This window comes from Moschus berezovskii, chromosome 15 (assembly GCF_049115385.1).
Source record: "Moschus berezovskii isolate FMDL1 chromosome 15, NW_MosBer_1.0, whole genome shotgun sequence".
NCBI classification, from domain to species: domain Eukaryota; kingdom Metazoa; phylum Chordata; class Mammalia; order Artiodactyla; family Moschidae; genus Moschus; species Moschus berezovskii.
The window spans coordinates 21383336-21411034 of NC_142474.1; the positions used below are offsets into that span (position 1 = coordinate 21383336).

The 27699-nt window shown below is 47.1% G+C and overlaps 1 protein-coding gene across 1 annotated transcript; it reads right to left on the reverse strand.

Moving 5' to 3' along the window:
* Positions 1-3138: 3138 nt before the first annotated feature.
* Positions 3139-27042, reverse strand: LOC148775369 (short palate, lung and nasal epithelium carcinoma-associated protein 2A-like). Its single transcript, XM_088843636.1, has 8 exons — positions 26891-27042; positions 25825-25973; positions 12993-13125; positions 11575-11679; positions 8505-8657; positions 5280-5361; positions 4194-4257; positions 3139-3203 (listed from the first exon to the last, which is right to left on the reverse strand). The coding sequence occupies exons 1-8, from the start codon at positions 27040-27042 to the stop codon at positions 3160-3162; spliced, it is 882 nt and encodes a 293-aa protein (XP_088699762.1). The 3' UTR covers positions 3139-3159.
* Between the last annotated feature and the right edge of the window lie 657 nt (positions 27043-27699).

A 27699-nucleotide genomic window follows, 5' to 3' on the forward strand; every position in this document is an offset into this window, starting at 1 on the left:
ATGGTCTCTTTGTTGGGGAAACATTGAAGAGTGGCCCCCACTCACCAGGAGAGCGCTCCTGAGCAGAGTTGTAGGGCTGAGGAGGATTGAGAAGCTGGAGGGAGAGAAGGAATGATGACCAGGGGGATGGAACAGCCTGGACAAAGGCTCAGCACTGACCCAAGTGGGCTAGTGCTCAAGAGGAGTCCCTGAATTGTGAGACCTCCTTGTGCACTTTTGTGGGAGTTATTTCAGTTCAGTCACTCATTGTATCCAACTCTTTGTGACCCCGTAAACCTCAGCACATCAGGCCTCCTTGTCCATCACCAACTCTTGGAGTCTACCCAAACCCATGTCCATTGAGTCGGTGATGCCATCCAGCCATCTCATCCTCTGTCATCCCCTTTTCCTCCTTCCCTCAATCTTTCCCAGCATCAGGGTCTTTTCAAATGAGTCAGCTTTTCGCATCAGGTGGCCAAAGTATTGGAGCTTCAGCTCAACATCAGTCCTTCCAATGAACACCCAGGACTGATCTTCTTTAGGATGGACTGGTTGGATCTCCTTGCAGTCCAAGGGACTCTCAAGAGTCTTCTCCAACACCACAGTCAAAAGCATCAATTCTTCGGCGATCAGCTTTCTTTATAGTCCAACTCTCACATTCATACACAGCTACTGGAAAAACCATAGCCTTGACTAGACGGACCTTTGTGACAAAGTCATGTCTCTGCTTTTTAATATGCTTTATAGGTTTGTCATAACTTTCCTTCCAAGGAGTAAGTGTCTTTTAATTTCATGGCTGCAATCACCATCCGCAGTGATTTTGGAACCCCCCAAAATAAAGTCAGCCACTGTTTCCACTGTTTCCCTATCTATTTGCCATAAAGTGATGGGACTGGATGCCATTATCTTAGTTTGTGGGAGTTAGGATTGTCACAGAATACAGACTGAGAGGAAAACTCTCATCCCTTTGGTCTGGCCAGCAGGGGGAGAACCAGCTCTGGAGAAGGCCGACTTCCAATAGAACCCAGCTCTGCCTCTGACCAGCTGTGTGGCCCTGGAGAAGTCCTTCCCCTCTCTGAGACTCAGTTGCCACACCTATTCTGAGAACATTCACTGCATCACTCAGTAGAAATCAGAATTGAGTGAGATACACTGTATAAAGATTGAATATGGGATTCTCAACACCGTTTGACAGTAAGCCCAGTGTGTCGAGGCTGACATTCACCTTGTGCTCACCAGGTCTCAGACTCCGTTTAAGCATTTTCCACACATTGACTCATTCAATCATCGCAACAGTGCTACAGGGAGGTTTTGCTGTTAAGTCCATTTGGGAGGTGAGAGAAGTGTGGTTCTAGTAAGTTGCCTGAGATCACACAGCTAGCAACGGGCAGAGGCCAGGTCAAGCTCAGCTCTGTCCTATCTCTCACCTCACGCTGTGTCAGGAGCCCTGGCACAGGCTGAAGTGAGGTCCTCAGCTCAGGAGAGCTGGTCCAAGGCCCCCCAGCTGCCCAGGGGCTCAAGGGCCCCCTGGGGTGACTCGACCTCGAGAGGCAGCCTTCAGACAGAAGGCCCTGGAGTGAAGCAGCCACTGTGTGACCCTGGCCTCCTTTAACCCAAGTGTCCCATGAAGATGACAGTGGTTCTCCCTCATAGAATTGCACACAGCATTGAGATGGCTCCTTGGCAAAATGGGCAAATGTTCACTGGAACTCTTGGCAGGAAAGTTAGATGGCCTCCTGGAATGGAGAGGCCCGGAATCCCTGACGTGATAGCCTGGGTCGGTCCTCTGCAGAGGTGACACAGCTGTAAGTAAAGGGTGCTGTATTCCCCACTCCAGGGCAAAGGGGAAACTGAGGGCATGCATGTTGGGGAGGAAGAAGGGCCACAAAAGGACCTCAGCAGTCCTGGGTGGAAGAGACCAAGGCCAGGACAGCGGGACCTGCAGGGGCTGGGAGAGGTGGCTGAGTACTGGGAGACGGGACATCACCTCTCTGAGCAGGGGATCCCCTAGCCACGGCTTTAAATACTAGTCCTGCCACATGCTACCCTGTAACTTCTATATGTCACTTGTCCTCTATGAGCCTCAGTCTCCTCATCTGTACAATGGGGACAAGAAGGGTGTTGTGAGGAGGTCATGAGGTCAGCTGTGCTGGGGAAGGCAGCCCTCCATCGTGGTGGTGCTGCAGTGGAAGCAGAGTGAGGCTGTCTCTACGATCCCTCAGGTCACTTTCTTGCCCATCCTGGGCCTCAGTGTTCCTGCTCGTAAGACAAGGAGGTGAGGGTGGATAATCCCCAAACTCCCTTCCAGCTTCAGATCCAGGTCTCTGCTTGCCTGGTTGCACATATCCCACGTTCCCCAAATTCCCAATGGAAAGAATACAATGGACCATGCAGAAGGTGCTGAAAAGGCTTTTTATTGCTGGGGGTGGAGGGTGATGAGCATAGGATGTCCTGACTGTGAGCACGAGTATCTGAGAGGTGTCCTTTGACTGGGCTCAGTTGTCACTCCTGGGGGATGGTGTTAGTACTGATTGTCCCAGAGGGAGACGGTACAGAGATCCAGTCACATCCCGGAACCAATCTGGAAGGAGACCCTGGTGTGAGGCATGGACACCCCAGGAACCTTACCTGCTCCTGTGTGCAGCAGGCACAGCTCCTGGAGTACTTCCCCCCAAACCCTGCGAGCTCTGAGACTTGGGGGTGGGGGACTGGCACCTGTGATTTGGGGTCTTTCTCTGGCACCTGGCACTGACCCCTCCTCATCCCCTCACCCTCCCACCCCCTCACCTTAGCAAAATGGCCGATGTAAAAAGACTGATCAGGGCCCAGAGGAGCCAGGGTTCAGGGCTTAGTGTATGATCAGGATCAGGGATCAGACTGAGATGCGATCTGGTCTCTATTTGTGACCAGTGTCAGGGCTCAGTCAACTACTGGACTTAAAGCTCAGTCCGACTGTTCTGGGCTCAGTCAGGGAGCAGAATCAAGCACAATCTGCGTGTCTGATTAAGGGTCAGGAGTTGGTCTGTGACCGAGATCAGGGCTCAGTTTGCCACTAGAGAAAGAGGAGAAGCCAAGTTTGTTTCTGCTCCTTTACAGGCCCCTGGGTGGGGTCTCACCCTCTCTCAGCCCGGGGCCCTGGACCCAGCCCTCACCAGCGGGCGGGCATCCCAGCAGTTTTCCTCAAATGCTTTCATCAAGTTCCTCTTGGCTTTCCTGAGGTTCACCTGAAGGAACACAATTAGTAGCAGTTCTCAGTCTCCAGCACTGGAAAGTCGAATACAAATCAGTGACTGCCACCCTCCACCAGGTCAGACTTGACAGCCATGGGTCCACTTATGTGCCATTCCATCTCTCAACAAGTTCATCTGTGAAATGGGTATCATGACACTACCCATCCCCTTCGGGTCATTCCAAGGATCCAATGAGATAGTATATAAGAAGTATATAGTATATACTTATAGTATAGACTTAGTATATACTATATATACTAAGTATAGCATAGTATACTTACATAGTATAGTATATACTTGTATAGTATATACTTATTTATATAAGAAGCATAGAGCGATGGCCCAATGAACTAGGTCTGTGGCTATTTTCTAGAAGAACTGCCTCCAGGATCCTGATGCTTCACGCATCCCATTTCTGTTGCCCACCGCCCCAACAACCCCAGTCATGCCAGAGACCCAAGTCAAGCAAAGCTCTCGCGGGCTGGGGGTGAAACCACACTTCCTCATAAGAAGGGAAAGGGAAGGAGTGGTGTTTATCATCAATGCCTACTGGATAATAGTCCTTTCCTGTGTTTTCTTTAAATCCATTCATCAGCTAAGCCTTGTTTACAACCTCCTTTCACCTGGGAGGAACCCAAGGCTCAGAGAGGCGGAGCCAGGTGACCAGGACTGCACAGTTGCTAAGTAGCAGATCCAGGGTTTGAACCCAGATCTGGCCCGTCCTCTTTCTCACATCATTCTGGGCAGCAATTTCTGCCAGAGGGACAAAGGAGGGCAGCTGAAGCTCTCAAAGACCGACAGAGACTCTCAGTCCGCAGGGACCCCCTCCAACCGCACTCTCCTGACTTGCTCGGGATGAAGGGTCCTCAGCGTCTCCAGGGTCCCCTGCCCAGACCTGCTGGTGCTGCAGGCATAGAGCAGCATACCAGCCCCTGTGAGGCTGCAGAGGGAGCCCCCTCGCTGCTTCCCCAGGCTGTGACTTACCGATGAGTTTCTTAACACACTCTGCATCCAGGCTTTCAAGGAGTTCACGGATTCGTGGGCACAGCTGCGGGTCACATAGAGCCAGCGAAAGAGAGACACACAGAGAGAAATGGAAAGAGGGAAGGAAAGAAAGAGGTGAGGAGGTGAGGAGAGACGGGAGAAGGAAGAGGCCTGGTTATCACCTGCTATGAGCGCCCTGCCCGTCACCCGCAGAGATGCTCACCCCTGGGGCCTCAGAACTTCTGACCATTAGGATTCTAGAACAGTGGAAACCTAGAAGGCCCATACCTGAGATCCAGAGGACACTAGAACCCTAAAAACCTCAGAACATTAGAATCCCAGTGCCTTAAGTATCTAGACTGTAAGCATCCCAGATCCCTGTGCTCTTTGAAACCTTGTCCTTCGGACTCTGACATTTCAAGGGTCAAATGGGACCCTGGGAACCATAGAGAAGTGTTTCTCACAATTTTATGTGCATCCAATTCCTCGAAGATCTCGTTAAAAGGCAACTTAATGAGCAGCAGGTCTGGAGTGGGACCTAAGGGTCTGCATTCTAAAAAATGCCCAAGGAAGGTCAGTGCTGCTGGTCTGACAACCATATAGCAGTGACCCTCCAGTTCAGTAAATCTCAGGGCCTCCTGGAGGATTAAAAAAAAATAAGCCCAGATTGCAAGGCCCCTTCCAGAGTGACTAATTTAGAATCTTTGGAATTTAGGGCACATGGTACATATGGTTTTGTATATGATACATAGGAATCTGACCTATGGTATGTACAGTTTTGTATTTCAATAAATTAAATAAAGTTGTATTGAAATAAGAAAAATATTAGCTAAGAGGCCTATTGGCAGTCCATGGGTATGGCAAATGGTTCAAGTGTGGGACCCAGTGATTTCAGCTCATGTTGGGCTCCTCTTCTCCCCAGGCCAGGCTGAGTGAAGTGGGGTGGGGCAGGGGGAGTAGCAACTGACAACTCAAATGGAAGTTGGCCCTTCAGAAAGGAAGGTGGCTAGAGAGTACAGCCCACCCATGGAGTGACACACCTGCCCCCACCAGGCCTGACTGCAGCCCCAGGAGTGGGGGACTCACCTCATCCTGCACTGCAGAGGACACCACCCTTCTCGCAATGTCCACTCCAAAGTCCACAACATCACTGAGCAGTCCAAAGCGTCTGGAGAAGAGAGGAAATTGACAAAGGTCAGGGAAGTTGGCAGAGCGGCCAAGAAGGAGCAGTGGGAAAGAGGGTGGAATACGGTGGAGCTCCTTGAAGTCAGGTGACTTGAGCCTCTCCCCAGGGGGATCAGCACGTAGAACCCCATGGTTGACCAGCAGCCCACCCCAGTAGCTCATGAGTGTCTCATCACAACCCTGAGACCTCTTCCATCCATCCATCCATCCATCCATTCTTCTATCCATCCATCCAGCCAGCCATCCATTCATTTATTCGTCAGTACGTATTTATAGAACACCAACTATATGCTGGGAACCAAACCTGACTTAGGACACAGTGATGAACAGAGCACAAGCAGCTCCTAATATGGTACCTAAATATTAGATTGGTTAAAATGTTCATTCAGAGCTTTCTGTAACATCTTATGGAAAAACCCAAATAAATGTTTTGGCCAACCCCGCATTAAACAAATTTTCCTAAGGCTTGCTCCTTCCCACTATCAGCTCTGAGCATACCTTTCACCACCCCAGGGCAGCCCTCCCTGACTGCCTGCCTAAGGAAGGACTCTGTATCAGTTTGTATCATAGCACTCTGTTAAGAGTGCTGCACTGCTCAGGGATCTTTGCCATCTGACATTTCCCGTGTGAGTTCTTTATTACTGGACTGAATGCTTGCCTGTCTGCCTTCCTCTCAAGAGCATAAGCTCCACGAGAGCAAGGTCCTTGCCTGCAGTCACCATAAATTCTCCAGAGCTCAGAAAGGCAGCTGCTTGGCATAGAACAGTTGCTCCATATGTTTCTGGCTGAAGGAGAAAATGAAGAAAACATACAACTAAGTACGTAATGACAACTTATGATAGGTATTGAGAAGGGTGAGAGATCTTCCAAGAGAGAAGAGGAGGAACCTTGTTTTAGACTCTGAAGGATGAGCTGTACAATAAGATGGAACGTGGGAAAGGTGTTCGAGACTAGGTTCCAGAACATCCTGTGCACAGGCCTTGGGTGGAAGGAGTTTTTCTGAGACTCAGAGCAAACGCTAGTGTGTCTAGAGCAGAGTGGGCAAGGGGGAGAGCACAGTGATATGAGGGTGGACCCAGATCAGGCAGAGCCTCAGTGGCCCTGGGGAGAGCTTGAGACTCCACCCATGGTGGAGAGAAAAGCCCCAAAAGGATTTGGAGCAGCAGAGTGGCATGCCATTTCACAGATATGCACACTGAGACCCAGAAGGCTGGATGATTTCCCTGGGGCTATAGGCTGGGCAGTGTCCAGCAAGTCTCAGGCATTTGGACTTATATTAGTCTTTCCAAGTGATGATAGGCTGCAGAGCCTATCTGTGGGTTTTGGGGGGTCCCTACGCAACCTGTGATCAGATCCCTTGTTGGAGCAGGATGGACTGACCTCTATTCATGGCTCAGCCTTGATACCTGCCAAGGCCAACCTGCCCCAGTCTTCAGCTTCCAGACCACTCCTCCTCTCCCAGCCAGGACCAGAGTCAGCCTTTTTCTCTCTACCATCTTCCCTGGGCAAAACCTGCTTATTCAACCATACAGTTTAAGATCTAGATTTCGTGGGTTACTGGAGATCAGTGACTTAAATGGAGAGAATTAATTTTTCAAGGTCTCATCTTGGGAATCTTCCATTGAGTGGAAGATGATTAGGGCACAATCTGATATCAGAACCTATAGCAGGTTCTTCTTATTCTTCTAGCCTTCTCCTAGCTAGAGGCAAGAAGGTAAACACTATATATTATTATTGTTATTATCATTATTATGATTTGAGGGACATTATATAATAAGAGAAGGGTCAGTTCTTCAAGTAGATGCAACAATGCTAAATGTGCATGCATCAGAGCTTCAAAAACTATGAAGCAAAAACAAATAAAGCTGAAAGGTGAAATACACAAATTCACAGTTATGGTTTGAGAGGTCAACACTCCCATCTTAGTAATGGGAAGACCCAAGAGACAGAAAATAAGGATAGACATTACTATTATTGAAAGCTTAGTATGTGCTTGGCCAAATATTCTCTGAGTACGCTATGCATTTTCTCATTTGGTCAACTTAGTAGCCTATGGAAGAAGGCAATGGCACCCCACTCCAGTACTCTTGCCTGGAAAATCCCATGGACGGAGGAGCCTGGTAGGCTGCAGTCCATGGTGTCGTGAAGAATCGGACACGACTGAGTGCATTCACTTTCACTTTCCACTTTCACACATTGGAGAAGGAAATGGCAACCCACTCCAGTGTTCTTGCCTGGAGAATCCCAGGGACGGGGGAGCCTGGTGGGCTTCCGTCTATGGGGTCACACAGAGTCGGACACGACTGAAGTGACTTGGCAGCAGCAGCATATAATAAGAGAAGGGTCAGTTCTTCAAGTAGATGCAACAATGCTAAATGTGCATGCATCAGAGCTTCAAAAACTATGAAGCAAAAACAAATAAAGCTGAAAGGTGAAATACACAAAACACAGTTATGGTTTGAGAGGTCAACACTCCCATCTTAGTAATGGGAAGACCCAAGAGACAGAAAATAAGAATAGATATTACTATTATTGAAAGCTTAGTATGTGCTTGGCCAAATATCCTCTGAGTACGCTATGCATTTTCTCATTTGGTCAACTTAGTAGTCTATGGAAGAAGGCAATGGCACCCCACTCCAGTACTCTTGCCTGGAAAATCCCATGGACGGAGGAGCCTGGTAGGCTGCAGTCCATGGTGTCGTGAAGAATCAGACACGACTGAGCCCCTTCACTTTCACTTTTCACTTTCATGCATTGGGGAAGGAAATGGCCACCCACTCCAGTGTTCTTGCCTGGAGAATCCCAGGGACGGGGGAGCCTGGTGGGCTTCCGTCTATGGGGTCACACAGAGTCGGACACGACTGAAGTGACTTCGCAGCAGCAGCAGCAGCAGTAGCCTATGAGTGATGTTACCAACCTTAGTTTAAAGATGTGATAGCTAAAGCTTCTATAGGCTAAATTGATTACAAAGACCCAAGTGAGTGGCAAAGCTAGCTTGACTCCAGAGTCTGAACTCTTTTTTTTTTTTTACCATACTCTGCTCCCTCCCAGGTCAGGAATAGGGCTGAAATTACGGGTCTCCGCTCCTCTGGAACTCCTTGCTCTGCAGAGATGTGTGGGCCTCACCTGTGCCGCACTGTGAGGGAGATGCTTTCTGAGTTGTTGATGCATTCTCCCACGACCACCTTGGAGTCACCAGTCTCGGGATCAGTTTCAACGCTGACACTAGTTTGGAGGTTCACATTGAGGTCCAGGTCGACAATCTCACCCAACAGAGGCCTGCAGGGAATAAGATTCACAGTGACCAGAGGTGGAGAAGTCTCTTCACGTTGCCCACATGAGTCTCTCTCTCTAGATGGCCATTGCATGGGATGTCTATGGATAAAGTCAATACTGTGTAAATTTTTTATGAAATCTATATTCTTACATTCAGTTCAGTTCAGTCGCTCAGTCGTGTCCGACTCTTTGCGACCCCATGAATCACAGCACACCAGGCCTCCTTGTCCATCACCAACTCCCGGAGTTCACTCAAACTCACGTCCACAAGGTCAGTGATGCCATCCAGCCATCTCATTCTCTGTCGTCCCCTTCTCCTCCCGCCCCCAGTCCTTCCCAGCATCAGAGTCTTTTCCAGTGAGTCAATTTTCTGGCCCCATGGGTTTGCCTTGTATGAAATTTTTATGCAGTATCACACCAATAAATAAAATAAAAATAATAGTTAACATTTCTTGAGCACAAACTGTGTTAAGTATTTCACAAAAGTCTTTTACTTGAATTAAGCGATTTCATTTTGACAGCAGTACCTTGAGGGAAAAATGCTATCATTATCTCTATTTTCAGAGTGAGGAAATGTTTGGTCTAGAGAGGTTACTTAACTATTCCAAGATCTCAGATCCAATGGATGATGAAATCGCAGTACAGTTAATTTATAAAGACTCTTCTACACATCTGCATTTTCCTTTTTCTTCGTATTTAAAAAGTAATTATTATTGTTTTTTAAAATTTTTTTATTTTTTCAAAACAATTTTAGGAATCTTTACTTAAAAACAACCTTATCTTAAAATGTTGTAACTTTGGTTTACGAGCAGCAAGCAAAGTACAGAAGCAAAAATGCATTACAGGAGCATTAAGTTCTACATTAGGTCACAGCGTCTAATCTGAAATCACACCCATAATATCATTTTTCAGGATATCTGGGAAATAGTTATTTCCCAGGATGTCTGAACCATAGCTACTCTATTTTGACTTTTAATTGTAAAAAAAGAACAAAAAATTTTTTTTAATAGCCAAAGCAGATTTCACCATTAATGACGTCAGTGTTTTTCTAGGTATGAGAAGATGCAAGAATTGGAACTCATAAAACCTTTTTCTGAAAAGATCTAACTATCTGAAGGCCTGTTCTGCCAGTTTTTTTTTTTTTTTCAGAGCACAGAGTGCCTCATTCCTGATTTTCACCCTGAACTTCTTTCAGGGGGTGTTGAAGGTCAGCAGCTTGCAATGATCATGATGTAATCTTTGTAGAGGCAGCTGGCAAGTACCAACTTCCAGTCAGCAGGGTCCCTTCATAGCCACATATCTGACCACGTGACACCATTTCATGGCCATTGTGTCCTGTGGTGCTGGGAAGGCTCATTCCCAGGTCTAGGGAAGTGATGGGCCACTCAGTGTGCTAAAATTGGACCAGGCCTTGCAAGTAGCAAAAGTCTCTGGACCACTGTCTTACTAGCCTCCTGGTCCAGGAAAATATTTCCTCCTGTTGCTTTTTCCCACACCCAGAGTCACATTATTACAATTATTGATCTCATATGGAACTGTCAGTTCAGCATTATATCACAGGCTCAGTGAAACAAGTGACATAGAAAATAATATAGCCATAGCTAGCAGTTATTAGTAAAATAAGAATTATAAGTCAAGCACTTTCATTAGATAAAGCCTGGTATACCCCAAGTCACCTGACTTCATTCGTTAAATGATTATAGTCTGGTGTTAATCTCCTGGTTGTACATTATGGAGCATCCGACCTTTATTTGAAGATTGGTTACTGAGATAAGCCTTAGAAACTAACCTAGAGTGTCTTTTTTAATAACTTAATTAAATCTTTTAGCAGTATCACATAACAAGGAACTGTCTCAGCAGTGAGTCTTAGTAAACACTAGACATTAACAAAACTAGAAACTTAATTTAACAATTTACAAAACTTAATATTCCGTGATTTTTCATTATGGAGGCCCTGTAGCCAGGGAGGCTTTAACCCATCAAATAAAAAATGAGGTTTGTCAGGGAGCTGGGAAAAGCCAAGCAGCCATCTTGGATTTCCCATAGCCCTGACTCTGATTTCCAGCTATTGTTTTTAATTTTCCAATTTAGAAGCAGACTGTTGCCATGGTTTAAGGACATTAGGATGACACAAGTCTAACAGAGTTCTTGTATAAGCAGAATGAGCTTTTACATGTCTACAAACCCGACAATTGGATGAATTTCTAAAACTAGCATAGGATCAGGCCTATGGTAGAAAAGCATTTGATTTATATGCAGAGGGCTAAGAAGGCAAGAAAACATTATAAATGATCATACGAATCAGGTCCAGAATCTTGGGCAAGCTGTCTATCCTAAGATCTCAAATCCAATGAATGATGAAATCGCAGGACAGTTAATTTATAAAGACTCATCTACACATCTGCGTTTTCCTTTTTCTTCGTATTTAAAAAGTAATTAAAATACTTAGAAATTATTGTTTCTAATATAACTTATATCATTAATGAATGAATAAAATTCCTAATGCAATTACAGTTTCCATATAATGTTCGCATGCCTTTCATCACATACTGTCCACTACTATATGGCCATACTGGTGACTGCCATTTAAAGAGAATCTTGAGAGACAAAATGATGCTGGAGGAAACTTTGCCTAAGAGTTATAAATGTTCATGTCTTCTCAATTTTCAGCTATTATGATTAGATAAGTTTTATGATTTTGGAATTATATTTCATGGAGGAGTTTTTAAAAAAGAGATTTGGTTCCGGGCAGTGTTTCTTAGAACATGTTAAAGGTTAGGATTTGGGAGTTGCAAAGGCCTCCTTATTTTACAGATTGGGAGAGCAAGGCGGCAGGGTGGAAAAGTGCCTGATTCCAGACTGGAGACCTATCGGCCACACCTCACTGCCTCTCCCAACCCTCAGATCGAAGGCTACTCACCGGTTTACGGTGATGTCAGCAGTGATGGGGATCTTCACGTCAGCGGTGTTTTCAGAAGTCGCTTCGAATGTGATATCCGGGACTTGGACATTCCTGATTCTCACCCTGCGTAAAAACCACAATTCACTCTTGTCACTCCTGAAAGCTGTTGCTTGTCTCTTCTCTATGCCAGCTTTGTGCTGAGTTTTGAGCCTCATGGACTTCGCCTGCTTTGGTCTTCATGAGAGCCCTGCTCAGGGGTTGGATTCTCTCCACTGGGTGGCATGGCAGACTTGAGGATCAGACGGCTGTGATTTCCTCAAGACGCCAAGGGTGAATATGTACCAGAGCCAGTATTTGTTTTTTGGGTTTTGTTTTTAGTTGAAGTATAGTTGCTTTCCAATGTTGTGTTAGTTTCAGGTGGACAGCAGAGTGATTCAGGTAGAGATATGTATATTTATAGAGATATCTTTATTTCAGATTCTTCTACCTTATAGGTTATTACAGAACATTGAGTATAGTTCCCTGTGTTATATAGCATATCCTTGTTAGTTGTTTTGTGTGTGTGCGCGCACATATCTATATCTATATCTATATCTATATATATATAGTGTGTGTCTATGTTCATGCCTGGAGTAGGAGATGGCAGCCCATTCCAGTATTCTTGCCTGCACAATCCCATGGACAGAGAAGCCTGGTGGGCTATGGTCCATAGGGTCGTAAGGAGTTGGACATGACTGAAGCAGCTTAGCATATGTTAACGCGAAACGCCTAATTTCTCACCCACATTGCTTTCTCTTCAGGTAACCATGAGTTTGCTTTTTATGTGCACAAGTCTGTTTTGTATAAATTCTTTTGGATCATGTTTTAGATTCCATATATAAGTGGTATCATATGGTATTTGTTTTTCCTCTGTCTGACTTACTTCATTTAGTATGACAATCTCTATCCCCATCCTTTCATTACTGCAGACAGCATTAATTAATTCTTTTTCTGCAGAGTCAGAATTTGAACCCAGAATTGCCTGACTCCCAGACATTATGTGTGGAGCCACCTACATGGTGTGAATTCTCATTTTCTCTCTCCTGAGGCCATTCAGACTTTTATACTCAGCTATATTCAGAGAAGAAAAGTCTTATTCCTTAGAAAAGGGACTTTAGGCATCAGCAAGCAGATAGAGGTGAGGGAGAAGAGAACCTTCATCCTGACTCTGAAATCACAGTATCGGAGGGTCCAGACCCATGAGATGCCTGGACAGGCCCTGTAGCGCTGACTCTAATTTTCCCAGGCTCTGGTAGAGCTGGCCTCAGACCCCTTCTGCTCTGCAAGAACACACAAGGTTTATTCATCTTTCTTTCTTTTATATTAAACTTACCTCCCCAAAGAGACATGTTCTCTTTTCTGGGAACAAAGATCTCCAACATGAAGCATCAACTCACCCTGTAAGCCTGTTCACTACTTGAAAAATTCTAGAAATGAGTCGTTCCAACAAATTCTCAGTGTGCTGGGTCTCCTGTACAACCTCTTCCGAACACCTGGATTCCAATTCAGTCTTCAAATTCTGAAAGACAGCTGCAAAAGCAGTCTCCGTTTAGTGTAGTGCACAACTGAAGAAGCAGCTCCTAGGCACCAGGCACTAATGAGACTACTTGCCTAGGTTATTTCATCTTATAACACCTCCACAAAGTAGATATTGCTACTCCCTGCACTTTCAGATGAGGAAATAAAGGATCAAAAGATTAAGAAATGGGCCAAAGTCACACAGCTAGGAGACCTTGTTCCTAGTATGCTGCCTTCATGCTAATATACGTTCATCATTTCAACAAAGCAATTAACCCACTGAGCAGGCAATAGATACTGATTGCACATCAGCTTCTAGTAGTGAAGATTAAGGAGATGCTCATACAAACAGAATAAACAGAATAAAATAAGAAATGGAAAATGTAGAATCAAAGAAGAAACATGGCTTCAAATTATTAAAGCGGCAAGTAGGAGCCCTGGATAACAGGCCTAGAAAGCAGTGATTCATTCAGGAGCAAGAAGACAGAGAGTCCTAACAGAGGGTGTTTCAGAGAAAAGAGGGATTTGGCAGGGCAGATGTAGAATGGCACATCTGAAAAGAGTTCAGAATCTATGTGTAGAAAAGAACTCAAATGAGAAACAGGAAGGCAACAACTAGGTGAGAAACACACACACAAAAGGCTACAGGAAAAGGTATGTAATCAGAGTACTCCAGTTTGGCTCTGCAATGGACAATAGCTACCTAATTAAAATGATGGAAACAGAGATGGAAACCCTGTCTGGTCCTATAGATAATCCAGACACTACTGCTCTGAGCTCAGTTTTATCAGCACTGAAACTGGAAAGTGGGTCCCTCCTGTATCTTTGACATTTGCCCAAGCCCTGGCAAGGTTTGAAAGGCAGTCATATACAGAAATTAGTTTCTCCTATGAAGACTATTTCTCAGGGTGCTGGTAATGTTTCCAGAAATTGAAAAGAAGGCCAAATTCTTTCAAGAAATCAGAATTACAAGGACGTATGATTAACTAGAAAGGTAGGTAATTTTAAAGTTACCTAGGCTAGGTAGGAATTCTATTCCAATTAGTTAATACAAAGTACTAAGAAAATTGAATGGCCCAGAAAAGGATATGCTGCAAATATAAATAAACTATTTAAGTTAAATATGTAATGACTAATAAAATATGAAAAATATGAGTGAATCCTTTAATAATTAGGGAAAAGCAAAGTGACATGATTTATAACCTTTCATCTGTGAGACTGGCAAAAAATTCAGTTGTCCACAACAGTGCTGTTAGGAAAGTGGAAAAAAGGTAATCTCATAGAGTATTGGAGAAAATGTTAGCATAGGGTATTATTTGTCAATATCTATTGTAATTTAAAATATGTATACTTTTGAACTTTTGAAATGTCACTTTGAGGAATTTATCCTAAGAATCTATTAGCAAAGTTTACCATGCTATAAGATGTAAAGTGATATGCAGTGAAGTGTTGCTTGTTTCTAGAAAAATAATAAACAATGACCAATTAGTCATTATTTCCAAACAAACAGGAACCAATTAGTCAGCTGTCTTAGTAAGCAACCCACAAAGAGAGCCCCTGCTGCGGCTTCTGCTAATACAGGCACAGTCTTTAGCAGGAAGCTCCCAAGCGCCACTGGCCATTGTTGTTGACTCACTTTCAAGTGTATCGTCAAAGGCATCAAGTCCTCTCTCAAGACCAGAATTCGGCTTCCTCAGAACATTCTTGCCAAGATTGTCAAGAAGAGATGCTGAGGTCCCAGCGAGCAGGCCGCACAAGAGAACAAGTTTCCAAAGCTGAAACATCTTGTCCTGACACCTGGACAGTCATGGGAGGACCAGGAGTGAGAATTACCCACAGGGAAATGGCATCGTGGATGAGCAGCTAAGACTCTGACACTCAGCAGACTTTGAAGATAGACATGGCTATCTCGTCTCTTACAGCCCAGGTCAGAAAGCTAGAGCAACTTGCCCAGAGGGAAACAACCAGTGAAAGTAGGAGACACTATTTGAAAAGTCATACTTGACTCCCGGTCAGTGCTCTTTGCTAGGGGTCCTTTGCACTCGCTGGCTTCTCTGCCTGGAACATTTCCCTCTTCTTTTCATTTTTCCTGAGTCACTTCCTACCGACTCCAAATTCAGTGAGAAATCATGTCCTCTAGGAAGATCACTCTAGACTCTCCCCAGAGTCCAGGTTAGGGGGCCCCACTCCACCATCTTGCAGCCTTCATGGTATGACCAGAGTCCCGGGCACCAGTTAGGGAAGACTGACTGCCTTTCCCATCAGGCTGTGCACCCCCCAGAGGAGGGATGGTGACGTAGCTCACGACTGAATTCATTACACATAGTAAAATCCCTGCTCCTCGCTCAGTACAACAAAAGAAAGTTTGCTGAATAAAAGTATGAACACATAAATGGGCACCACATCATGACCCTGCTTTGCTTGTCAGTTTGGCACTTCTCCTAGTTGAATCCATTTCTCAATTTACACGAGTCAAGATTATTGAATTAGACCAATCCCTCTGCCTCCTGCCCACAAAGCCTTCTGAAGGCCTTAGGTGGGGTGACATTAGGTAGAAAGCCCATCATTCACAGGTTTGGAGGAAAATACTTACAAAATCCTCGCTCCCCTGCACAGTCTCCTGAATTCTGCTGGGTGGTGATGGCCCTTATATCTCCTGGATGACAATGGGGTGGGAGGCTGCCCCCAGAACCAAGCCCTGTGTCCAGAGCCATCCAAGGAGACTCCAATGAAAATAACCCTGTCCAGAGCGAATACAGAGAGACTTCCAAAGCAAAGGTCACCCAGGATGACTGAACTGGAAAAAGTGGATATGGAGAGGACTTGGTGCCAAGACTAAGAGCAGGTTCTCGTGCTGCCAAGACAGCGGCCACTGCAAGTGGGGGCTGGGATAAAGACCGAGAAAGGATGAAGTGGGGAGTGTTCTGGTAGAAGGACCCATGGTGATCATCCAGCTTAATTCCATCAGGATTTGGAAACGCAGGCTCAGAGGGAAATTACTGATACTAATTCTATCAGTATTTGGAAACCAGCTTGAGGTCCCCCAGTAAGACAGGGACAGACATGGGGCTAGAATTGTGGCCCACAGAGTCAGGGTCAGTGACCAGTGAGGTCATTCTTCCCAAACCTTCTCTTATGTCTGAGTGCTCTCCATAAAATCCTTCACAGTGGAACCAGCCTTCGGGCAAATGTTTTCAGTTCAGGACCACCCACCCCTGTCTGCCTACTCCATTTAGTCAGTAGAGTTCCTCCTGTGAGTGAACAAAGTCTGCTTCCATATGTATCCTCATGTATGCAGGATTCCTATGCACACTTGCCCCAACCCCTCTGCTCTCAGTGCAGCGGCCAGAGGTTGAAGCACTCAGCTTCAAAACAGCGTCCCTACCATGGCCTTGTGGAACTGTTCACTGCCACCCCAAACCCATCGACCTCTCCTTCCATGGCCCTACTGACTTCCTTCTGTCCCAGAAAGATGTCAGCCCTTTTGCTGTCTTTGACCTCCACACAGACCGATCCCTTTTCGCAGAACTCACCTGCCTAGTTGTCCCTGGCTCTCGACATCACCTTGCAACCTCATGACGGCTCACCTGAGGTGGTCCCTCCCCATCTTCCCAAGCTCTGCTTCTTGCTGGCTTCTCTCGCAGCAGATCATTATCACTTGATTTTCCCCTTGTTCTCCACCCTCAACCAGTTGTTCCCACCCTTTCCTCTAGGGCTTTCCTCTCACGTGGGTCCCAGACCCTGACCTGGTTCTAGAATGCTCCAAGCATCTCTGTGGCATCTGATAAGGCCATCCACTCTCTGATAAGTTGGTGAGGGTCCCATCATTTGAGATGCTTGGTAATTTGACCAGATGACTGCTAACATCCTGTGTGACTTGATGTGACTGTGAGCCGTGATTTGAAATTTCCTTGGTCCCTCATTCGAAGATCATTGTGGCTCATTTGTATGACTCCTGCTCCCAGCTCTTTTTTCTCCCTGAGTCTGGCTGCCCCATGGGGATATAGTGCCCTCAGGCTTCCTGCCTCTTTCCTTTTCTCACTGTCCTGTCTTCCCAAGACCCACATCCACCTGGCCATGGCCTCCTGGAGTCACTCTGGCTGGTGTTGGGTGGTTTCTCATCATGGACGACGCCCAGGACAAAGCCAGCTTTTTTTGTCCTCTGGGGGCAGCAGTGAGTGGCACTCATCAGCCATGATGCCCAGGTCCCCGTAGGGGCAGGTGAGTGCCAGGGCCTGGGCTTGGCACTGCAGGTCCACTTTTGCAACTGGTGCTCAGGACAACTCCGTGAGGAGTTGAGGAGTTCAGAAAGCCCCACTTTCCGGTGAGGAAACTGAGGTTTAGGGAAGGGAGGTGACTGCCCAGGTCTCACAAAGATAAGGGCCAGTGTTTGGGTCCCCAGGGAAGGACATTTCACTCAGATCACCTTGAGGCCAGCTGGTGGGGCAAGAGAGTCCTTGGACTTGAATACTCTTTTTATTCTTTGACCTCTGCTGTTTGAGTTGGTCGTAATGCCTGGTGCATTGGGCCCCTGTCAACCTGGAACACCCGGTCCGGGAAGTGCAAATGCATGCCCACTTGGCATTAGGTTGGGAGCACCCGCTAGTCACCCAGGGTCGTCTCCTCCATTTGCCCACCTGTATCTCAGTAGAAACCTGGAACCCTGTCCTGGACATGAGAGCAGCCAGGAGAATGTAGGGGTAGGTCCAGAGGTTTCGGGAGTTAGCCTTCCTCTCCCTGACTCTGTTCCCACCATCAAAGCACAGGGCAGGTGCCTAAGCTTAAGCCTGGGTCATGGAGAACCCTGTCCAGCAGAGCCTCGGGCCCGTCAGCAGACCATCCTCCCAGACTGTCAGTGCCTAGTTCTGCAAATATCTGAGGCCCCTCTTCCCCTGGTTGTGGGCGCAGAGGTGAGGGCTGTGCAAAACCCTTGTGCAGAGAGTTGTCCCTACTCAGGACACAGCCAAGGAGACTGAGTGTGATACAGGGAGCTCAGACCTGGTGTTGGCCCCAAGCTTCATCTGGTAAAATGGGTAACCGACATGTGTTTGGATCCTGGTGGCAAGTGGAAATTAACATGGTACTGAAGTGCTGGCGCTCATACCCCGGCTTCAGTGCTGGGTCAGCTGTGCTTGAATCCTCTCCTCCTGTTACTGGCTGTGCAGCCTGGACAAGGAGCTCCATCTCCATGAGCCTCAGGTCCCCTGTGTGTGAAATGGGTCTAAAGATGGGATTCTCCTCCAGGTGTGCAGTGAGGATGTGGTGGGATAATGTGTGTGAAGGGCTGAGCATGAAGTAGACCTTGATATGCAGTAACACCAGTGCTGAAATGATGATGACAGCTGTTTCTGTTGTCAGGCCGTTTCACCCCCTCCACCTCAGGTCTCCCGTCGATACGTGGTCCCACCCAGAGGGTTATGGAGAAGACTGAGAGAGAAGACAAAGCACTCAATACGCTTAATCTTAAGCAGTGGCTTCTGCATTTCTTACTTTTGTGCGCAGTAAGGATGAATGAGATAAAATGGGCTCAGCTCCCCAGTATGCCAGTGTCCACAAATTCTGGCTCCCTCGGGGGATGGTGTATAGCCCTTGACAGGTGTGCTTCCTTGTGTGCTTCCCCATAAGCCTGTTTCCCTTCTAGGACTGAGTTAGTGAAGACAGTACCATGGTCTCAGATATAATCTGATTGAATATAGGGATTGGATGGAGGTTTCTGATAAGAAGTCCTCTCAGGCAGCTCCTGAACTTGGAGGGAAGGATTGATTAGTGATGTCTGCCACAAGTTCAGGAGGGGAGAGTGGAGGCATTGTGTGTTTGCCACTGTGGGACCAGGTCATATCCAAGAAGCCCTTTAGCCAGCAATGGTCACACCACCACCACACATTTATGGAGAGTGGGACTCTGGGACCTGCCTGGTCCTGGGAGAAAGAAATGGAGGCCCTTATCTAAGTTCCAGTCTTGGCCAACAAATAACCTGCTTTGTGACTCTGAGTAACATGTTCATTTTCTCCCAAGTTCTCCATTGCCTCTAACTATAAAATGAACAGAGGTTCCCTGCTAGATGGCTGACTCCTCAGGGCTCTGACAGTTGGTCAGCAACATCTAAGGGATACTTGCTACATTCCCACCTGCTGGGCCACCCAAACTCTTGCTTTGAGCATGAATCCCATCAGCTCCTTGGGCACAGTGATAACCGCCCCGTCTCTGAAGCCATCAGGGCCAAAACCACAGGCTTCATGCCCAGGCCCTGACACAGAGCGGATTTTCAATAAATATCTTTTAGAGCTTGCACAAGCAATTTTTAATGCTGATTAATTAAAATGTACCCATCCAGGAATCCATGCGTTTTATTTGTAACAGTACAATAAGCTTGCTCTTAGGTCATCCTTGGGTGTGCATCCCAGAACTTTTCCCTGTTGGTGGTGTGACAGCAGGTAAATGTCATAACCTCTCTGAGCCCTGTATGTTTTTGCTTTCAACCATGAAAAGAGCACTAGAATATCCTCTCCCTTAGAAGAGCTGCTGGGGGCACTACAAGAGGAAATGTCAGCAGAGAGCCCAGCCCAGCCCCGGCTGAGGAAGGTGCTCCGTGAATAATAGAGAACCGTAATCACTATTGCTGCAATGCGTAGTCGTGAGTGTGACCTACGGCAGCATTCAGGAGCCCTGGAAAACAGGGAGGGAGACAAGGGACAGTGTGTGCAGTTCTGAAAGTGTGATGAGGCTGTAAGCAAATCAGAGCTCTGCCACTTACTAGCCTTACGATCTTGCCCTCTTCGAGACTCAGTTTACTCACCTGTAAATAGGGCAAATGGGTGTACCTACATCACTGAACTGGTCTGAAGGGTACACAGTTAACATGTATAAATCTGGACACACAGTCCCTAAAGATTAGCTTTCTTCCTCGTCCACTGGAGAGGGAGCCCCACTAGGCAGGCATCTCGTCTGTTTTGTTCCCTGACGTGTCCCCTGTGTCATAACAATGCCTTGTGATCGTAGCTGATGAACACGTGCTCCCTGACGCGTTGTTGTCACTGTTTTTATAACACACAGATCGGGGACCCTGCCCACAGGTGCCTTTCCTGAGGGAGAGCACGTTGCTCTGTTTCCAAGTACTTTCTGTGCACGTCTGCCTCTCCCCAGACACGGGGCACTTCTGCTGCATTAGAATCCACTCCTCCCTTCTCTCTGGCCCTGCAGGTGACCACAGGTATGTGTAGTGGCTAAGGGTGTGGGGTGGCTGGCCCCACGTTTCTCCCCTACGTACGTTGCTCCAGCTGGTGGGAATGTAGCAAGTAGCCCGCAGACACTCCAGACCACCTCTCAGAACACCAAGGGGTCAGCTGTGTAGCACGAAGCCTCTATTCACTTTGTGGTTAGAGGAAACGGAGACCCTGGAGAAAATGAATGTCTTACTCAGAGTCACAAAACAGGTTATAAACTGAGCCAAACCTGGAACCCAGATCAGGGTCCCTCTTCCACCCCACAGCACTAGGCAGGGCCCAGAGTCCCATCCTCCGTGAACATGTGGTGTCCATGCTCCCATCACCAGCTGAGGGGCCATTAGAGATGACCTGGTCCTGAACTGGTGAACATGCAGTCGTTCCACTCCCCCCTCCTGAACTTGGGGCAGACATCACTAATCAATCCAGCCCTCCAAGCCCAGGAGTGCGTGGGAGGGCTTCTCTGCAGAAAGCTCCATCCAGTCCCTACAATTAATGAGGTGTACTTGATACCATAGTTCTTGGAATCTCTAACATGGTCCTGACAGGAAGCTGAGGCTTAGTGAGGAACTGTACCTCCCAAAGCTTATACACCAGTCACCAGGGAGCCAGAGTTTATAGACACAGGTGTACCGGAAGTCTGAGCCCATCTAGGTCATGTGGTCTTTATAGCACACAAAATAAGAAATCTGGTTTACATTGATTAAGCATAAAGCGTATTGGGTGCTTGATCTCCCTTCGTCGTCTCCATAACCCTGTGCAGTGAGGTCATGTAGAGATGGGACAGCTGAGGTGGAGGGGAGTGAAGTGACCAGACACCAGCAATAATTGTAATATCATCATCACTGTTGTATTAGGAGCCTACACACATTATCCCTCCACATCCTCACAGCAAACCTGGGAGGAAGGAGACTCCCATACTTAGTCTCATTTTGCACCCTAGGGACCTGAGGTTCAGGGAGATGAAGTCCCTTGTCCAGGCCATAAACCAGCAACAGGAAAAGAGAGGATTAGAAAGCAGTCTGCCCGAATCCAGAACTGAGGTCTGACCACCATCCCCTTGGCACCCTTTTATTTTATTTTTCTGATGTATGTTAATTTCCATTTTGCCACGGGGATCCAGGTACCAGGTTGTTTACCCATTTTACAATGAGGCAGCAGAAGCCTGGGGCCAATTCCAGGCTTGAGTTCATTACATCACTCTCCAACCCCTGGGTTGCAGTCTTGAGGTGAGAACAAGTCTCTCCACAAGATTTTCCTCACATCCCTCAGCTCTGTGCCCAAAACCAGGGGAAGAGGGACCTCAGATGTGTATAAACCAGGCTCAGACAGTGTGGAGGGTGGTCTGCTGGTGGATCCAAGGCTCTGCTGGATGGGGTTCTCCATGTCCCAGCCCCAGGCTTGGGCACCTGGGCTGCTCCCTTCTCCCTACTCTGTGCTCTGATGCTGGGACCACAGTTACGGTGAGGAAGGCTAGCTCCTCAAGGCTCTAGCCCTACCTGTACTTTGTCCTAGCTGAGTTCATCAGGTTCTTACTGAGATGCAGGTGGGGGAACAGAGGAGATGGACACAGGTGACCCAGAGGTTTCTGCTGGTGCTATAAGCCCGATGCCAAGTGGGCACCATCTGGGCTTCCTGGACCAAGTGTTCCGGGTTGACATGGGCACAATGCACCAGGTGTAACAACCAACTCAAACAGCAGGTTTCGAGGAATAACATATTCAAGTCCAAGATCTCACCTGCCGCACCAGCTGGCCTCAATGTGACCTGACCTTCCTGCAGACGCAAATGCTAGTTTTCTGTGCTGTGAGACCTAGGCCAGTCACCTCCCTTCCCTGAACCTCAGTATCCTCAACTGGAAAATGAGGTTTCCCATGCCTAACGTGTGGGTTGTCATGAGCACCAATGGTGAAAAAGTGCAACTGCAGTGCCAAGCCATTCGCCTGGGCCACAGTCTCCCTAGATCGGCCAGCAAAGAGGTTAAGATGATGACCTCTAATCTCTCCTGTGGCTTTGATATTTGCTGTTTCCAGTGTGGTTGTGTGATGGTCGAGTAGGCATCAGATTGCAGGAGGAAGACATGGTCTACAAATGTGTTGCTATTTTTGGATCCAGTATCCACTGCCCTGATTGCCCACACCTTGCCTTCTCTGAAGTCCCAATGGAAGGAATGCAACGGACCACACTGGACGTGCAGAAATGGCTTTTTATTGCTGGAGGTAGAGGGTGACGAGCATAGGGTGTCCTGAGTGCGAGGAGGAGTATCTGAGAGGTGTCCTTTGACTGGGCTCGGTTGTCACTCCTGGGGGTGGTGGTAGGACCGACGGTCCCAGAGGGAGACGGTACAGAGATTAAGTCAAGTTCCTGGGAACTTATCTGGAAGGAGAGCCCAGTGTGTGGCATAGAGACCCCGGGGCCCTTACCGGCTCCTGCATTCACGAGGCATGGCTGCAGGAGTGTTTCCCCCCAAACCCTGCGAGCTCTGAGGCTCGGGGAGGGACTGGCACCAGTGGTTTGGGGTCTTTCTCTGACACCTGGCACTGAGCCCTCCTCCCACCCTCACCTTAGCAACAATGGCTGATGTGAAAAGACTGATCAGGGACCATGACGAGTCATGGTTTGGGGCTCAGCGTTTAATCAGGTTCATGAATCAGACTGAGACAGAGGTCAGGTCACTGCCCGTGACCAGTGTCAGAGCTCAGTCAACAGCAGAGTCAAAGCTCAGTCTGCCTATTCCGCTCAGCCAGGGAGCAGAATCAAGTGCAGTCTGGGTGTGTGATTAAGGGCCAGGGCTCAGTCTGCTACTAGAGACAGAAGAGAAGCCAAGCTACGCTTCTGCTTATCCACAGGCCCCTGTGTGTGTTTCTGGAGGGTCTCATCCTCTGTCAGCCCAGGGCTCAGAGCCTGGCCTTCACCAGCAGGTAGGCATCACAGAGGTTTTCCTCATCTGTTCTATGGATTTTCCAGTTGGAGTTTATGAACTTCCTCTGAAGGAACAAACAAGTAGCAGTTCTCAGGCTCCAGCACTGAAAGCTGAATAGAAATTAGACACCAGTGGCTGACACTCTCCAGTGGGTCAGACTTGACAGCCATGGGACCTCTTGCATGGCACTTGATCTCTCTGAGCCTCAGTTAGTTCATCTGTAAAATGGGTGTGATAGCACTACCCATCCTCACTGGGTCATTGCAAGGAGCCAATGAGAGAGTGTATGAGAAGAACAGAGCGATCACCCAAGGAACCGGGTCTGGATATTTTCTAGAAGAACTGCCTCCAGGGCCCTGACACTGTTACTCACCCCACTCTCTTGGCCCCAGCCTCATCAACCCCAGTGTTTCCAGAGACCCAAGTCAAGGAGAGTCTCCGGGGGATGGAGGTCAAACCACAGCTCCTCATAAGAAGGGAAAGAGAAGGGGCTGTGTTTATTAACAATACCTACTGGGTATTAATCTCTTTCTGCTCTTTCTTTAAATCCACCCATCAACTTGGCAGTGTTTATAATCTCCTTTCGCTTGGGAGGAACCCAAGGCTCAGAGAGGTAGAGCTAGTTGACCCCGACCTCATAGTTGCTAAGAGAACATCCAGGATTTGAACCCAGATCAGGCCCGTCCTCTTTGTCACATCATTCTGGGCAGCAGGTTCTGCCAGTGTGACAAAGGAGGGATAGAATCTGTCAGAGGCCCACAGAGGCCATCAGTCTGCAGAGACCCCCTCCGGCCACACTTTTCTGACTTGCTCACAAGGAAGGGTCTGCAGCTTCTCCAGGATCCCCTGACCAGACCAGCTGGTGCTGCAGGCTAGAGTGCTGCTCCCTCTCCTGTAAGGCTGCAGAGGGAGCCCCCTTACTACTTTCCCAAGCTGCGACTTAGCATTGTGGTTCTTAACGTAACATCCAGGCTTTCAAGGTAACTGCGGACTCATGGGCACAGCCGAGGGTCACAAGGAGCCAGGGAAAGAGAGTGACACATACAGAGAAATGCTGGGAGGGAAGGAAGGAAAGAGTTCAGCAGCTGAGGAGGGAGAGGGCACATGGGAGAAGGAAGAGGACTGGGTGTTTTCTGCTGGGAGCTCCCTGTTTGCCGCCCACAGAGACACTCATGACCTTGAGGATTCTAGAACAGTGGAAACCTAGGCCTCCAAATCTGAGAGCCAGAGGTCACTAGAATCCTAAAACCTCAGACTATTAGAATCCTAGAACCTTAAAGAATCTAGACTTTTAAACATTGCAGACCACTATTCCCTTAGAAACCTTGACCTCTTGAACCTGAAACTTTATAGAGTGAAATGGGGCCCTGGGAACACAGAGAAGTCTTTTTGTGTTTTTCACAGTTTGTGTGTCTACTATTCCCTGAGGATGCTGTTAAAATGCAAATTATTGAGTAGCTCTGGGGTAGGACCTAAGAGTCTGCATTTCTAATGAGTGTCCATGGGAGGTCAGTGCTGCTGGTCTGAGGAACACACGTTGAGCATGACTCAAGTTCAGTAAATCACAGAACAACGTGGAGGATTTTTTAAAATATGAATCCAGATTCCCAGCCTCCTTCCAGAATGACTAATATAGAACATTTGAAATTTGGGCCACATGGTGCATATGGTTTTTTATGTGATACGTGTGAATATGAACTATGATGTGTATAGTGTTTGTATTTAAATGAATTAAGATTGTGTTGAATGAAGGAATATTAGTAAAAGTCCTACTGGCAGTCCGTGGTTATGGTAAATGTTTCAAGTGTGGGACCATTGATTTCTGCTAATGTCAGGCCCCTGCTCATTTCCCTGGCCAGGCTGAGTGAAGCGGGGCAGGGAGCAACTGACTGCCCCGAGGAAGATGGCCCCTCAGAAAGGAAGGTCCCCGAGAGTACAGCCCAGCCAGGAGAAGTCACACCTCCCCCAAGCAGGCCTGGCTCTGCACCCCCAGGAGTGGACGACTCACCGTGTAGTACATTACCAGGGACAACACCTCATTTACGAGGTTGATTGCAAAGTCCACAACCCCACTGAGCAGTCCAGTGCACCTGGAGAAGAAAGGAAACGGATAAAGGTCGGTGATTTCCGTAGTGCTTTAGGCTAGGCAGGGTCCATCGGGGCGCAGGCATTTGGACTTAGTCTTTCCAAGTGCTGCTAGGCTGCAGAGCCAATGTTTTGCTTTGCAGTTCTGTAGGCAAACCTATGGTCAGATCCCTTGTTGAGGCAGGATGCTCTGACCTCTGCTCATGGCTCAGCCTTGTTCCTTGCCAAGACCAACCTGCTCCAGCCTCCAGCTTCCACAGCATTTCTCCTCTCCCAGCCAGGAGTAGGATCGGCCTTTCCCCTTCCATCCTCTTCCCAGGGCTAAACACGTTCCTTCAAGCACACAGTTTAAGATGTAGATTTGGTGCGTTACTGAAGACCAGCAGTTTAAACGGAGAGGGTTCAGCTTTCAGGATCTCATTTTTCGAATTTCCCAGTGGGTGGATGATGCTTGGGGACAATCTGCAGGACCTGATCTACCCAGCACGGTGAGAGAGATGCTGTGTTGATCGTTCCTGCATTCTTCCACGACCACCTGGGCGATATCAGGCTCTTTGTCAGTTTCAATGCTGACACTGTACTGAAGCACCAAGTTGAGGGCCAAGACGACAATCTCACTTAACACAGGCCTGCAGGGAAATAGATTCACAGGGAACAGTGGTGGAGAAGTCTCTTCACATTTCCCACTTTAGTCTCCCTCTTATGTGGACATTATATGGGATGTCTATGGACGAGGACAGGCCTGGTGTGCTGTGGTCCATTGGGTCACAAAGAGTTGGATAGGACTTAGTGGCTGAACAACAAATGGACACTGTCAATACCGTTTTCTTTCTGGAATCTACATTCTCACATCAGGAATTTCTTCTCCTGGCCTCAAGGGTTTGGCTCATGTGACATTTCTATAGATTATCACAGCGATGATTAAAAAAAATAATAAGAACATTTAAGGTATTTTTCCTGGATTAGTCCACTTACTCTCTACAGGAAGACCATTTGAATAAAGTACTATCATTGTCTCTGTTTTCAGAGTGAAGAAACATGTGGTACAGAGAAGTTAATTAGCTATCTCAAAATCTCATAAGTAAAGTGAGAAAGGCATAGTGCACTTTGATGAATAAAGACTCTTCTACACATCCTCATTTTCCTATCTTTTTGTATTTTCAATGTAATTAAAATTCTTAGAAATTGTATTTTCCATATAATTTTCACATGTTTTTCATTAAATACTGTACACTGCTATATGGCCCATTCTGGTCACTGTTATTTTAAGAGAATGTGGAGAGGAAAAATGATGCTGGAATAAGTGTTCATGTCTTCTCACTTCTCAAGTTTTATAATTACATGTGTTATTATTTTAAATATGGAGGATTTTTTAAAAAGGAGACTTGGTTTTGAAGGTGAGGATTCTAGGGTTGCAAAGGCCTCCTTAGTTTACATATTGGGAGACTAAGATAGCAGGGTGGAAAAGTGCCTGATTTCAGATTGGAGACCTATTGGCCATACAAAACACTGTACCTCCCAAACCTCTGATGCTAAGGCTGCTCACAGGTTCATGATGACTTCAGGAGTGATGGGGATCCTCACATTAGCCTTGTTTTCAGAAGTTGCTTCGAAAATGATATCCAGAATGTAGAGGTTACTGATATTCACCCTGTACAAAAGACACAATTCACCCTTGTCGTTCCTCCTGACAGCCATTGCTGGGCTCTTCTCTTTGCCAGCCTCGTGCTGAGCACTTGAGCCTCATGGACCTTGCCTGCTTTGGTCTCATGAGAGCCCTGCTAAGGGGTTGGATTCTCTCCATTGGATGGCATGGCAGACTGAGGATCAGACAGCTGTGATTTCCCTCAAGACTCCAAGGGTGAATATGTGCCAGAACCAGAATTTCTTTTTAATTGATATCTAGTTGCTTGACAATGTTGTATAGGTTCAGGTGTGGGGCTACCATGGTGGCTTAGAGGGTAAAGAGTCTGCTTGCAATGCAGGAGGCCTGGGTTTGATCCCTGGTTTGGGAAGATCCCTGGCGAAGGAAATGGCAACCTACTCCAGTATTCTTGCCTGGAGAATTCATGGACACAAGAGCCTGGTGGACTACAGTCCGTAGGGTCGTAAAGGGTCAGATCAAATGAGCAACTAACACTTCCGCTTTTCACTAGGTTCAGGTGTACAGCAAAGTGATTCAGATATATATAGATAGATGGGGGGTGTTTTTATTTTAGATTATTTTCCCTTATAATTATTACAAAATATTGAGTAGAGTTCCCTGTGCTATATAGTAGGTCCTTGTTGGTTGTCTATTGTATACATAGTAGAGTGTGTATATTTATGCTAAACTCCTAATTTATTCTCCACACT